Source organism: Lepidochelys olivacea (assembly GCF_965140295.1).
Source record: "Lepidochelys olivacea isolate rLepOli2 genome assembly, chromosome: 17".
Classification (NCBI taxonomy): domain Eukaryota; kingdom Metazoa; phylum Chordata; order Testudines; family Cheloniidae; genus Lepidochelys; species Lepidochelys olivacea.
In genome coordinates, this window is record NC_140427.1 from 7,790,998 (window position 1) to 7,806,207 (window position 15,210).

A 15,210-nucleotide genomic window follows, 5' to 3' on the forward strand; every position below is an offset into this window, starting at 1 on the left:
TCTGAATCAATTTGATGGTTTACGGTTTCTCAGCTATTAATATGGGGGATTTTCCCCTCCGCCCAGCCTCGCGCAGTAAAGCTTCTCTACTTGCTTCCCGTCACCTCTCATGTATGCCAGCAAAGATGTGGGCAATAGCCCAACCTCCAGCTTCTCACCCAGCGCCTTGCTGAGACAGAACCTCACTCACTTTAGGGCTGCATGACACCTCCAAAGTGGGGTAAAGCCTTGGTGTAAATGAGACTCCTACTGATAATATCTTCACTGAGCAAAACACACTCAGTATCATAAAACAGCATCTAACCTCGCTGAGGCTGGACTAAAACAAGCGAAGCCTTCTACCCAGTGGCTAGACTGACCCCCTAACAATCCAGGAGGGCCCAGCTCCACTTGTCTCCAGTGGAAAGTCGAATGGATCCCAGGACCAGTGACTAACTGGCAACGCAGAGATGTGTGCGCTCACCTATCCGAGTGTTAAAAGGACTATGTTGAAGGTTTTCTGAGGGTGATTAGGGGAAAGAACATTAAGGCACCACCGCAGCAAAGCATCTAAACTTGGGCTTAAGTCCATCCCTGGTCTGCAAGGGACATGCGCAAGTCCCACTGACACACATGCTGAACTGCGTAGCTGAACAGGGATGGATTACTGAAATGGGTCCGAAGGAAGTAAGTATTATGAACACATGGTAGCCACTCCACATATAAGGATGTAATGAGGTGTCCATTTTAAGTCAGATTATGACCTCATCTAACATCCTCAACTGCAACAACAAACATGATTTCACCCTGAAATTCCTCACACAGGAGAGATTTTCCCCCCCTAAGGCTGGAGCCTGATGTGTCCTATTTAACCACACAACAGATTCAGCAACTGTGCAAGCTTCTCCCATGCTGCCCTGCCAGCATGCCTCACCTCTGACATGCAGGGAGCAGCTCTAAAGGGGAAGTCACTCAGGCCTATTCAAGTCTGTGGCAATGCAGGGTTTTTGAGTGCAGATTTTTTTTTTTTTTTTAAACCTGTGGCTGCTTGCAATCACTTCTCTAAATAGTCAGTAGGATTCAAGCTGTAAAGATGCAACGTGAAATACCAGTGAAGGTTGGGGATGCTCAAGAGATTGGTCAGAAATGTCATTCGGCAACTGCAATACACAAAAAGGTTTTATACTGTTACAGTTCAACTATTCTTGTTCCTAAGGACTTGCATTAGGATCAAGTAAACTAGCAGACATGAAGCACCACTACAGGCCAGAATCACCTGTGATGCACGTTAACACACTGACAAGCACTAACTCGGACTTGCTGTGGAGTTAAATATGGGATGTCTGAGGACGGAAGGGATGGGATGAGCTTCAAAGACCGGGAATTGCACAGCATCTAAAACTATGCTCTTTCAATAGATTATTGACCAAGAGCAGTGACATTAATACACAATCCTCTGCAACCAATTCCCACCCACATGCCAAGATCTTTCAAAACATGATTATTTAAAATTAAAATATAGCAAACAACGTATCAAACCAAAACTTTGAAGAAATAATAGGTTGTAGGACCATATACAAAGTGCAAAATACAAACAGCCTTCCCCTCCCCCCAAATTGGTATCATATGTCCCATAAAAATCATATACCTATGGGAATTCCCCTCCAACTCCCACTTTCTAGAGAGGGAAATCCAAAGGACAGTTATCATATGGGCAGGTGTCAGGAAAGGTGAAATTCTGGATTAACAGCAATTTTTTAGTGATAGCAATGTTTGCACACAGAACCAGTTAAAAAGGCAACCAGTGTACAATATTACCAGAAAAGTGACCAGTGCTGATTGGCATTCCACATTTTGCAGGTGAAGGATGATCTCAAGGGAAATATTTTACGTAACTATTGCTCAGGAAAATAATTGGTATTTTGGTTAATTACAACACAGAAAAAGAATGACAGAAAAATCTTGAGAGAGACAAAGAAGGTGAGGTAATATGTTTTACTGGACCAACTTCTGCTGATAGAAGGGACACACTTTGAAGGTACACACAGCTCTTCCTTGGGTCTGGAGAAGGTAACCAGAGCATCTGAGCTAAATACAAAGTGGGAGAAGATTGTTAAGCATAAGGGGTTCACACATGCTTTAGGAGTCCACTTAAAATGAAGTGAGCAATAAAGGGTTAGATTGTTGAGCATAAGGGGTTGTAACTTGCCTGACAATTCCCCCCAAAATGGGATATATGTACTTCCATTACTCAGTTTGTTTTTCTAAAGTACATTACTAGTGAACTGGTTCAAATCAAATGCACCAATACAAAATAGGGAATGACTGGCTAGGCAGTAGTACTGCAGAAATGGACCTGGGTGTTATAGTGGATCACAAATTGAACATGAAACAACAATGTGATGTAGCTGCGAAAGAGACATATTATTCTGGGGTGCGTTAAGAGGAGTGTCAAATGAAAGACACGGGAGGTAACTGTTCGGCTCTAGTAGGCATTGATGAAGCCTCACTGGAGTATTTTGTCCAGGTTTGGGTGTCACGCTTTAAGAAGGATCTGGACAAACTGGAGCGAGTCCAGAGGAGAGCAAGAAAAATGATAAAAGGTTTAGAAAACTGACTTAGAAAAGGTTAACAAACTGGGCATATTTAGCCTTGAGAAAAGAAGACTGAGGGGAGAACCTGACAAAAGTCTTTATAAAGAGGACAGCGATCAGTTGTTCTCCATGTCCACTAGAAGGAAGGACAAGAAGTAATCGGCTTAATCTGCAGCAAGGGAGATTTAGGTTAGGTATTAAGAAAATCTTTCTAACTATAAGGATAGTTAAGTACTGGAATAGATTTCCAAGGGAAGTTGTGAAATTTCTATCACTGGAACATATTAGACACACACCTGTCAGGGATGGTCTAGGTTTACTTGGTCCTGTCTCAGCGGACGGGGCTGGACTAAATGACCTCTCAAGGTCCCTTCTAGCTCTCAATTTCTATGAATCTATTAATCTATAAAATAGCTACTGCCTGACTTTTGACTATTGTCTGATTTTCCAGACCTAGGTGCACAATGACAAACAGGTCACATGATGCTATTGTTTAGCCAATCAAGAAAGCGAAAGAAAAACATCATAATTTTGTAAATGTATGCTGCAAAGTAATGATCAGCACATGGTATTATTGGGATTTAAATAAACTGTCATGCAAATTTACCTCTGAAAATGGACTGCTTGGCTTAATTTATCTATAGCCACTGCTGTTCTAATGTGGGTATAACTTTGGTTAAGTTTTTGTTATTTGGGTATTCAAGATGGGTTCTGAACCATCTTCAGCAAACGTAGCGGAGAAGTAAATCAGAAGTCACAATGGTCAAAATGGGAAGGGACAGGCTCAGCTCCCAAAGTGGTATGGCAGTTTACAGTTTTCGTGTCTGTGAAAAGTAAATTTTGCTCTACTGAGGTGGGCAGATCCCTCCTGAATGGTCCCCCATCCAACACTTCATACAGAGTATTATTATATATAAATGGGTGTGAATATACACACACATATAATGTACAACTCTATATAAAACAACATCTAAAACTATATAAAACACTTAGAGGTAGACATTTATTATAAGGGCCAGATTAAAGATGATGTTCATCTTATCATAAAATCTGCTCATGGTGAGATCATACCGAACGAATAAAAGATTTTTCCATTGTACCACGAGATAAACATTTCGATAAGATAAGTGGGAACAATTTAGGGTCAAGTCCTGCTTCCATGGAAGCCATTTTGCCATTGCCTTCAATTAAAATGGGACCAAGCCCCATTGTTTGTATCACACACTACGTGTACAGCCTTCCCGATGGTAATAAAGAACATGCTGCACGATAAAGTTCATTTCCTGTTATTTCTGTTTCAATCCTAAAGCTTTCTCCCATATGCTAACTATGAAAAACCCACATGAAAATAGAATACCTATATCCTTCTGAAGTGTGGCCAGTAGGCTTGCTGCTTACACTGTCCGTATATTTCTATGTATTCATAGCTCTGTCTGGCTACTCGTGCTTTCTAGAGAATGCAGCCATTCCAGAGTCAAGACTGGGATTCCTCTTTTTGCCTGCCCTGTTGCTCTGCAGTATACGCGGTCACGTAAGAGTGTGTTACACTGAGTGCCATTTTAATAAAACATGAAACTAATGAAGATTTCCGAGATAGTGCTAGAAAATTAATAATGGACAGATTTATGTCAAATTATTCAACACTTGTCATCCTTCCCTGCTCCCGCCCCCCACACATGCAAGTCAAAATCCAGTGTCTGAAGGTTCCTTGAATGAAAACACAAATGTTGCTGTACTATTTACCCACCCCTCTGCACAAGACACACGTATATGAAGATCTCCCCCCTTCCCCGCTACCCAGCAGCTCCATAGAAATGATGACAGCCATTCAGGGGTTAAAGAGAGGCAGTGAACCCCCAGTTAATGAGTAAGAATTCAGCAGGCAGTGTAAGATAAATGGAGCTTTCTCTGCTTCTGCTGGAGTCAGCATGAACTGCGGCCCCGCGGCTTGTTTGTGGCAAATGGAGTGCGCGAAATATCAAAGGGCAGTGATCCAGAAGAAGACCGACTTTGACAAATTTTAAATTGGCCAGAAAGAAAACCAGCAAAAAAAAATTATGCAATTCGCTGTGTCCTGCAATCTCGGCTTTCCTGCCATTGTACGGAATTAGTGGCAAAACAACAGCAATGATCGCCTGATGTTGGGAGCAATTAAGAGCCATCTAAGTGAGATGCTTATCAGCGACTGAAGCTTTTAGGGCTCTCTGTATGTACAGTTGTAAGTGACTTGCTCTTGTGTTGCAGTCATTTTAATTAAAGTGTATGGAGTAATTATCCTGTTTAGAGAAAGGAAAAGAAAAAAAAAAGAACAAAAAACCCCCACGCAGTCTGGCGTTGGATTTTAGAGAGACTCACTTGTAGAAAAATGTTTGCCCTTTTTCTCTCTGATCAAAAAGAGGATGGTGCAGGGGTCACAGCCAGCATGATTTAGGGTTGTTTTCTAATAGCGGCTGATGGAATGGAAGGGATTCAGGGCTTGAATTCAATGTAACCGACATCGGGTACGAGCCACACAACAGTAAATTCATAAGGGCAACACAAAAATGACATTTGCTACTTTTCCCTGCTGCTATGAGATTAAAAACCAAACAGTCCTTTTTGTTCGAGGCCAGTGTCTACACAGGCTCGGGACTGGACTAATTTGCCAGTGTCATGGAAGACATCTTCTGTGGGGGGTTTTATTGTTAACTTGAGAGGAGCAGGACCTTTCCTGGTGCTGCTGTGGTAAATATCCTCAAAATGGTGCTCCTGCAGCAGGGCCATTTATCTGCATGCACAAGTGCTGACTGTTCAGCGTATACTCTTCTCTAACCACACATCTGATTTCCCCTTCCCCTCAACTCTAGAGACTTTCATACCAGAGGGGCAGTTCTTCCACCAAGCACACGGAGGTCCAGAAGAATCACCTCCAGGTAGTGCAGCTATAAATCCTGCCTTGACTGACTGGGTTAGGAATTACGCTGCAGCCTTTAACTGAGCAGTATAAAGCATTTCAAGTGTGCATATACTTTGACTCTGTGCTAGGTTCCCAAGATCTGCTGGAGTCTGGTTTATCTAATTGTCTCTAAAGGGCCACTGTCAAGTCAAATGTAGCCCAAAATTCAGAGCTGGTGAAAATAAACTTTTACCAAACCTAAGAACGTTAGAAATGTGCATTTCAATCCTAAGGAACCAGTTTATTTGACACCAATTTTACACCAGCTGAGGACCTGGCCCACTAAATTTTGAGTGAGCTGAGCATACTTAGAGAATTAATGCCAGCATCAGGACACCTTCATCGTTGTTTGTTGTAAAACCCATCAATTCTTTAAAAGAAAAATCATGACTGATGTAGAGAAAGTAGACAAGAAAGTGTTGTTTAGTACTTCTCATAACACAAGAGCTAGGGTCACCAAATGAAATTAACAGGCAGCAGGTTTAAAACAAATAAAAGGAAGTATTTCTTCACACAATGCACAGCCAACCTGTGGAACTCCTTGCCAGAGGATGTTGTAAAGGCCAAGACCATATCAGGGTTCACAAAAGAACTAGATAAATTCATGGAGGATAGGTTCATCAATGGCTATTAGCCAGGATAGACAGGGATAGTGTCCCTAGCCTCTGTTTGCCAGAAGCTGGGAATGACTGACGGGGGATGGATCACTTGATGATTACCTGTTCTGTTCATTCCCTCTAGGGCACCTGGCACTGGCCACCGTCGAAAGACAGGATACTGGGCTAGATGGGCCCTTGGTCTGACCCAGTAGGGCCGTTCTTATGTTCATTGGTTAAAAAAATACTACACACCCACACTAAATGCTGTAGATGTACATGAAAATAAAAAATATTCTATGAAAACACACAAGACTCGTCTCATCTGGTTTTCCTCCCAAATTGGATGACAGTAAATAAAAATTATCATGAATTTCATAAAGTAAGTCAGTTCCCCCTTTTTAAAGGTCACAAACACACTTATTAGATATTAGCTGATACCTGGATCACTGATATGCCAATAATACAGTCCAGACATACCTAGTCGCTCTGCCAGACGACTGTAGATTGGGTCCACCCGTCTCATTGTTTTCACCAAATCTTTCCTGCGGAATTTGATTTCTACGGTCCCTTCTGGCTCCAGAACTCCTCCTCTGATCAGCGATGAGAAAAGAGAAAGGAAAAGCACTTTCAGATCATCAGATAAGGAAAAACACAAACTGGATTGGTACAATTTGTTGTCTAGAAAGTACTGAGAAAAAGAAAGACTCTTAGCTATTATTTACCTAACACCAAATAGAATGTGCATAAGATGCATATGAGGCCTTATAGAAACGTATCAATCTAATACTATTTGATGCAATATGGTACTAATAAATAACATTTGGAACTCTTTTAGCGCCTTTCAGCTTAGGCTCCAAAAGCTCCTGTAGGTGAATTTTATGAAAATGTCTTGCCAAAATAATGCTGCTCATTACAGAAGCTACCTGCTTCCCCAGGTCGAAGACACATGATTTTGAATCTAGGTTTGACAAAGAAGACAGAAGCTATTTTACTTTCAAGTGCAAAAGAGTGAGAGAAGAGAAAAGAAAGGTCAGCGGAGAGGCTCTAAGGTTGGGGGAGATGCATCTTTCTGATTGTACAGCAGAGCTTCACCATGGATATGATCACAGACTGTACTTGGGCAACAAGCTTTTGCAGTCCAACAACAGGTCACTAAGCTACACATGGTTTTGCAAAAGTCCTCAATTCTCAAGTCTAGCAAAGCTGCGGCAAGTCCACACTTGTACTGGCACTGCAGGATATAGCCAGTAAAGGGGCGTACGCACCTTTGCATGTAATTACTGAGAATGTGTTCTCAGCGTGCACAGCTGTCAGTGTAAGATACAGCTGGGAACACACTAGTGGAAATACACTCTCCTCGAAATTGCTGCAATCGATTCCACAGGGTTATGAGCTAAATGGTACAAAAAACTCCGAGGTTCTGGCTTGCAAGGGTTTGTAAGAATCTTTTCAATGTCAGGTTATGTCGGGTGGAAGTGAATGAAGGGCAGAACTGCTCCTGTAAAACAGAGTGACGATAAAGGGCCATTGTTGTTGGATATGTCCTTTTAAGTGGGATTCTCAGACAGGTACTAACAGGTGTGGTAGATTAACATGTGCACAGGGATTAAATCACAATGATGATGATTAAAACACTTTGTACTCTATAGATCTTCCATCCTGGGATCTCAAGGCCCTTTAAAAACAATAAGTAGTTATACCTCGTGACACATCTGTGAAGCATGTTACAGAGAGGAAAACTGAAGTAGAGGGAGGTTAAGTGACTCGTCCAAGGTCACAGAGAGAGTCTGTGGCATTGTAAGAAACAGACCCAAACTCCTTGCTCCCAGTCCTAGACTACAAGACCATCTAATAGCCTCATTTTTCTAGAGACTGGCTTCAGAATTGCCTGAGTGTGATGGAATGGTTGGAGAACAAAATGAGTCTGAGGATCCAAACTGGAGCCAACACACCATCTACCTGGAGGTCTCCGAGGGATCCCAACTGGGGCCAATGTACCATTTACTAGGAGGTCTCTGCCTTGCCTTTTCATAACAAACACGCTGAAGGGGTGTTTGCACAACCCTTGCCTGCACTAACAAGAGCTCTCATTGTCCTGAGAATCCTACATTTTAAAGAGGGAAAAGATAGATAGATAACCCCCTTCTAAGTTCTGAGATGCAAAGTACAGAAAATGTAATTCTCCTAACTCTAGATACAGAGGAGAAGCCTGTGGCCAAGAGACAGTGGTTTCCCGTATGACCATTCCACCTGTTTGTATATAACAGGAGAAATAAGCCACCTGGCAATTCTTCATGGAGGTCAATGCGTCACCACTGATGGGGAAGGGAGTACACGGGAGTGTTCAACAGAGCCCCTTAAAGGTGTCCTAAATTAGCCATCTCAATTATGCCAACTGCTCTAAACAAAAAGGAAGGTGCTTCTTCCAAGGAACACATCCCAAGTCAGCCAAAGCTGATTAACTTTTGGGACTGAATTAAAATTGTGCCACATTCCCTACTCCAGTACATGACGCACCTGGGGGTAAGCTGGTTATTTGGTGTGAGGGGGAATGACTTAACCTGTGAATGAGCAGAAAGAGCAATGCTCAACTATCTCTAATACAATGGGTAACCGGACTGGCTGCATGCATCCTAAAAAGGAGGAGGAAAGTTGCAAGGTGAATTGCAGCTGCCCCCACTTTTGTGAGTGGAACCCAGAGAGTTACATCTGTGGAATTGTGTAACGGGGTGAGTCACATCAGAATAATGATGTTGTTTTCACCTTCAGATGTTAGTCTATTTTCCCATCTGCCTGGCTATTTTCAGATCACATGGCTGACCGGATCAAATAGATTACAAACAGAAATCTAACATGGTCAGGTTCTCTCAAGTGTTTGAATTGCTTTTCTGTAGCATAACCTCACCTCTGTCCTCCTTCCCTTGACTGCTCCAAGTCAAACTCCTCTGACAAGAGCATGGCATTTTGCCCTCATAGTTTATCCTGTTTCTATTAGTCATTGGGAGGCAGGATTGTTACACCCCTCCAAATCAGCCTGTATCTTCTTTTTTTTTTCTTCTTCAGTGGCTGGAGGGCTTGTTTTTAACAATTCACTTCTAATTGTTTGCAATTTTTCACCGAGGAATCACACACACCATGGGCATACGTACGCATGTTGCATTTTATAGACGTGAGGGATAGCTACACCATTGCCTGTTCAGAGATCTAAGTATTTCAAAACGCAGCAGTACTTATCTGTGCTTGCCAAATTGTACCCAGTTATTTCAAAGCGAAAAAGTTGTGGGTGTAAAAATCAGTTGATAAGTTGAAGCCTTTATGCCAAGGTCTCAAAATGCTTTCCAAACATTAACTAATGAAGTCCCATGCAACCCCCATGAGGCAGGAAAAGAGAAGGTAAGGGACTTGACCAAGGTGAGGGAGTCAATGGCTGAGTCAAGAACAGAACCCAAGAGTCCTTATTTCTAGTCTCTTGCGCTAACCACTGGACAACAGTCCCTTCTTTGGTACAGCCAGAAAGCAAACCAACCCCCCTCCTTTATGTACATAAGACAAGCACACAAGACCTGCCTTACTACAATAAAACAATGGCTTACTTAGTCTGGTGTTCTTGTCTTGGAGCAGTACAACATACAGAAAGGAGTCAAGCTAAGTGAGTTGCTTTACCTGCTGTCCCGGTCTGCGTACATCTCCATGTGTCGGGGATTAATGGTGGGATCAATCACGACCCAGGATCCTCCTCTCAGCTCGGCTTGGGGTGGGATGTACACAAGCACTGGCTGTCTATATTCTCTTAGGCCATCCACAATGTAGGCACCAAACTTCAGCACCTGGTCATACATGTCTGGGAAAAGGACACAGTAGTTTAAGTTCTTTATCCTCCTCAGTCTTAGGCAAATTAAACAAAAAACACTCAGCATTTCTACTGCTGAATTTCTCAGCAGCTCCCCTCAGCACCACCCCACAAGCACTCCTAAGTGTTACCTGGACTTTAAGGGAAGCCCTTAGGTTTGTAAAATTGGACTGGAGTATTTGCAAAAAGACAATTTTTTGGAGACATCCAAACCTCTTCCCTGTCCCAGGTTAAGCTTGGGAAACCAGGAGGATAGACAGTCTCATGTTATAAGAGCACTTCTGCCTCCAGGTCCAGCAGCTCCAGTCTGGAGCTTGAGATTTGCTTAATTCCTATTACATCCAAATAAATTCACAGACCCTTATTCTGGGCCTCCTGCTTGACATACTCAAGTCTCATAAGGAGCCCTACAAAAGGATCCACCCTCAGGGTATCCTACTGAAGTTAATGGGTATTTCTGGGTGCTCAGCAATTCTGAAATTCAGGCCAGATAGATGCCTAATACAAACTTGGGTGCCTAACTTTAGGTCCCCAAGTTTGAAAAGTTTTCCATATACTTTTATTCACATTAAATCTACTGAACAAATGTGTGCGTGGCAGCACAAAGGGTTATAAATACTTCGCATGTCATCATAAAGAGTGCAGTTCATTCTTTTTTCTTGGGTGTGAAAAGTATTTTCCTCCTTTCTTTAAATCAAGAACAGCTGAAGGGATTTTGCTGAAACATAATAACAATTGCACCATCAGGTAGAGTCAATGCATGGAAACTGTCAGCCCCAAAGGTGATTTAAAAGAAAGTAACAAATACGACATGATAGGATTCAGAGTAACAGCCGTGTTACTCTGTATTCGCAAAAAGAAAAGGAGTACTTGTGGCACCTTAGAGACTAACCAATTTATCTGAGCATAAGCTTTCGTGAGCTACAGCTCACTTCATCGGATGCATACTGTCCGCATCCGATGAAGTGAGCTGTAGCTCACGAAAGCTTATGCTCAGATAAATTGGTTAGTCTCTAAGGTGCCACAAGTACTCCTTTTCTTTCTGACGTGATAGGAGTTTATAATGGAACCAATTAAGCAGCCTCAAGTGCATACATTGTTAAATACTCCATTATATATAGAATTGCTGAATGTTAGAGATGGAAAATACGTACTAGGATCATCCAGTCCTTCTCTTTGTCAAAGGAGTACTCCCTGCATCATACTACATAATCTCTGCCCCTTCTTGGTGCATGAATCCTTTAAATATTTGTAGACTCCTCAGTCACTGCTTAGGCAACCTATGAATACTCATCTATTTCAAATATTTTCCTCCTAATACAGTCCCTACAAGCCCTTTGATCATTTTTGTTGCTCTTCTCTGAACTCCCTCCAATTGATCAATAACTCTGCAGTGTCAGGATACCCCAAAATAACCAGTATTCCAGATGTGGTTGCACTAGGGCAATAAAGCAAGGGCGTTTACCTCTCTGCTCCATGACACGATGCCTTTACGTGCCAAAATCATACTGGCCTTTTGTAAGAGTCATATAAAAGGCTATATATGTCCATCCATCTTAGGTACTTATATAAGCCCCATTACCGCAGCATCTGAATCACCTCATCACCTTTTGATGTATTTATCCTCTCAAGAACCTTGTGAGGTAGAGAAGCACCATTTTACAAAGGGGAACGGAGAGAGAGAAACACTGAGTGATTTGCCTAAGGTCACCCAGGAAGCTTGTGGGAGAGCAAGGAAGTGAACCCAGGCCTCACAAGTATCAGACTAGCCTCTCGGGTCCTCTCATATACACCCACATATGTACTAAAGCATGCCTCTTCATAGAGTTCATTCTCTGAACACTCTAGACAAAGAGTTTAAAATCCTTTAAGAAAGTCCAAACACTGCTGAAGAGAAGAATGATCTATTTCCTGCAGATACACATGTGAATATATATATAAATGCTTAAATACAGCGGATGGGGAACAAAGCCAAACAATACTCCAAACTCTTCATTTGTCCGGAGAAAAGAAAAGAGAGACCTCAAAAGGAGTGACAAATTTATTACTAATTACACAATTACTTTATTATGTAGTGCTAGTAATAAACCACTTGAAGTACTTTCAGCTAATTCTAGTGTTAAGAAAATAATTGCTTGATTCAAATTATTTTGATTGAATTAATTCTTTACTAGGGCTACATAATAAAATGATTGTGTAATTAGCAAATCATTTTTCACCCCTGCCAAAAGTATATATTTTACTTGGAGTAAGTGGAGGGAGTGGGGGGGGAGGGGGGAGACAAGCGCCACTTGTTTGGATTGGGGAGGTGGAAGAGGAATGGAGAGACAGAGGGGAAGACAGCGCTGTACGTACACTGAGGAGGGACTATGTGAAAGGTCTCATCTAGGTCTTGACTGAACTTGCCTCACTGAGGTCAGTGGGAGTTTTGCTGCTCTGAATGGGAGCGGGAGCAGGAGCAGGCCTTTAAACCACCCTGAGACATGACCTTCAGAACGAAGGTTCCTTCTCTGTTTCTCTCTTTTTGGGCCCATGCATTAAGCATATGAAATGCAAGAGCACTCACTTCCCCTGGAACTGCCTAGCAGCCTTAACTTGATATTGCTTACATCTTACAATCTTGATATTACTTACTTGAGGACCCTTTGGCCTGCATCTCCTGCACACCCAGAACTCCCACTGAGAACCTGATGCATTCCTTGGGTATGCAAAATTCCCATTGAAGTCAATGGATCCAACACTAAGCATACAAAACTCCCTCTGATTCAATGGGCTTGATGCCTTTGTGCAGCCAAAGTTCCACTGAAGTACTGGGAATTTGGGGTCCTTGAAGGATGCATGATTTGGCCCCAAATGCTACCTGTTTTGTTTTTTTAAAGTGCCCTAACAATGATCTAAAGAACACTTAAAAATTCCACTAATGTCAGCTTCATGGCTTCTTTGTACCTGATCAGATAGGAACAGAGCCACTGTGGTTCTCACACTACATTGGAATATTTCAAATGTTTGTCAAGACTCTGTATGGTAAGGAATGGAAGAAACTGACACATGTCATTCTGTTTGCTGGAACTTCACATCAATGCTCCCCTTTAAAAAAAGCTGTGTTGACTCTTCCCCAACAAATCGTGTATAAATAATTTAGAACCCATCACTGTATATGTAGAGTAGGGATTATTTTTTCCAATGTGCACTACCTCGCACTTATCAACGTTGAATTTCATCTGCCATTCTTATTACCCAGTCACCCAGTTTTGGGACATCCCTCTGTAATGGCGCACAGTCTGCTTTGGACTTAACTATTTTGAATAAATTTTGTATCGTCAGCAAACTTTGGCACTGTTCACCCCCTTTTTCCAGATCATTTATGACTATGGTGAACAGCACTGGTCCCAGTACAGCTCCGTGGGGGATGCCGCTGTTCACATTTCTCCATTGTAAAACCTGACCATTTTTTTCCTACCCTTTGTTTACTCTCTTTCATCCAATTATTTATCATGCAAGGACCTTTCCTCTGATCCCATGGCTACTTAGTTTCCTTAAGAGTCTTCGGTGAGGGACCTTTTCAAAGGCTTTCTGAAAATCCAGATACACTATATTGACTAGATCACCCTTATCCACATGCTTGTTGACTCCCTCAAAGAATTTTAACCGATTGGCGAGGCATGACTTCCCTTTACAAAAGCTATGCTCAAGTGAGGAGTGCATGATCTGGTCCTCCTGTGCTATAATATAATCACTGTAATGCCTTGTAGAAGTCAACTGAAATCAATGGAAGTTTCTATTCTATAGAGCCAATTCACAGCAGGGGAAACTAAGGCATAATTTACAAGGTGACAGAAAACGGTTGCCAGACTTTTTTTATATATTTAACAATAAAAAAAGCTTTGCACTTCTATAGCACCTTTCATCCTAAAGCCCTTTGCAAACATACTTAGCTAAGCAAAACAACATCCCTGTGAAATAGGTATTGTTATATTACCTATTTTACTGATGGTGAAAGTGAAATGATAACAGAATTGCTGAAGGTCATTCAAAATGCAGCAAAGAGAATCCAGGAGTAGTGATTCTAGTCCCCTGGTCTAGCCCCTAGAAAACACATCCTCCCTGTATTATATTAATATTGCATTTGAGTATGAAAGTAGAAAACATTTACCACACTGTGATAAATACCTTTACTGTGGTATTTGCAGTATTCTGTATTATTAGAATGTGAAATACTGCACCAAATTTAACTTCTGCAGATGACAAATGGTGCCATATTTTAATGGTGCCCAGAGTTCTCTGTTTTCATTGTTTGGGCAGTCCTAGTACCTTGGCAGGCTAGAGACTTTAAAACCAGTTATTACTGTAACTAACATACTGAATATGGTTTAAAAAGTTATCATGGCAAAGAGCAAGAGACTAGCCACCCTTAAGAACTAAATGGTTCCACAACTGTGTTCAAAAATACAGATATTTATGCTGAGTATATGAGCAAAGACCATTAAACCTGGAATTCCTCCGTTTGTCTTTTTAAATTGCCTTTTTGTACATTTGAACATAAATACATAACTAGGAAAAAATTAAAATGAATGGGACTTCCTGGCCAGATTTCACTCCAATATTAATTCAAACCTGCGAATCACAAGCCACTTGAAAAGCAGTGTCGACTGGAAATGCTTACAGACCTTTCAGAAGAGCAGTGCTGTTTGTTATGCAGCATGATATTCTGTCCATGTAACATGCACCTTCACATTCAATATCTGTGTGTTTACCGGCAGTGTGTCTCTGCATCTACTGTATCCAGATATAAAACCTGCCAGAAACGGTTATCATTACACTGTGTGGGTAAATATTGGCAGCCAGATGCATCAAGCATGCTAGAAAGGCTGCAGCCAACTTTTTTCATTTCTATAATGACTGGCAGTATGCCCTACTCCCTCGAAGCTGGAACAGATCTCATCAACTTGACTGGATTACCAGATAGGACCTTAAAGTAAACACCAAGCATACACTGGCTGCATACACACAATGTACCTCATAAACCCATTAAATATAGGGAGTGCTGTATTTCAACATCCAGGTAATCAGAGATTTAAAATGGCCTTTTCATTCTGGTTGAAGTTTTCAATAAGATTTTTTTTTAAGCGGTTATTTATGACTGGTCCCAGGAAAAAATAATAAGTGTAACATGAAAAACCAACCGAGAGTGACCCTGTAGCACCAGCAGTGATTCAGTTTAATATCACTGGGATTTGCATCCTATCAAACTAT

At 41.6% G+C, this 15,210-nt stretch overlaps 1 protein-coding gene across 2 annotated transcripts in view; it reads right to left on the minus strand.

The window, feature by feature from the left end:
- ACACA (acetyl-CoA carboxylase alpha) overlaps positions 1-15,210 on the minus strand; it is a 186,163-nt gene that overhangs the window by 21,104 nt on the left and 149,849 nt on the right. For both annotated transcript variants that reach the window (XM_084650728.1, XM_084650727.1), the window contains 2 exons: positions 9,771-9,948; positions 6,585-6,697 (listed from right to left, as the gene is read on the minus strand). In XM_084650728.1, the coding sequence (XP_084506854.1) occupies positions 6,585-6,697; positions 9,771-9,948 (291 nt within the window). The remainder of the gene's footprint in view (positions 1-6,584; positions 6,698-9,770; positions 9,949-15,210) is intronic.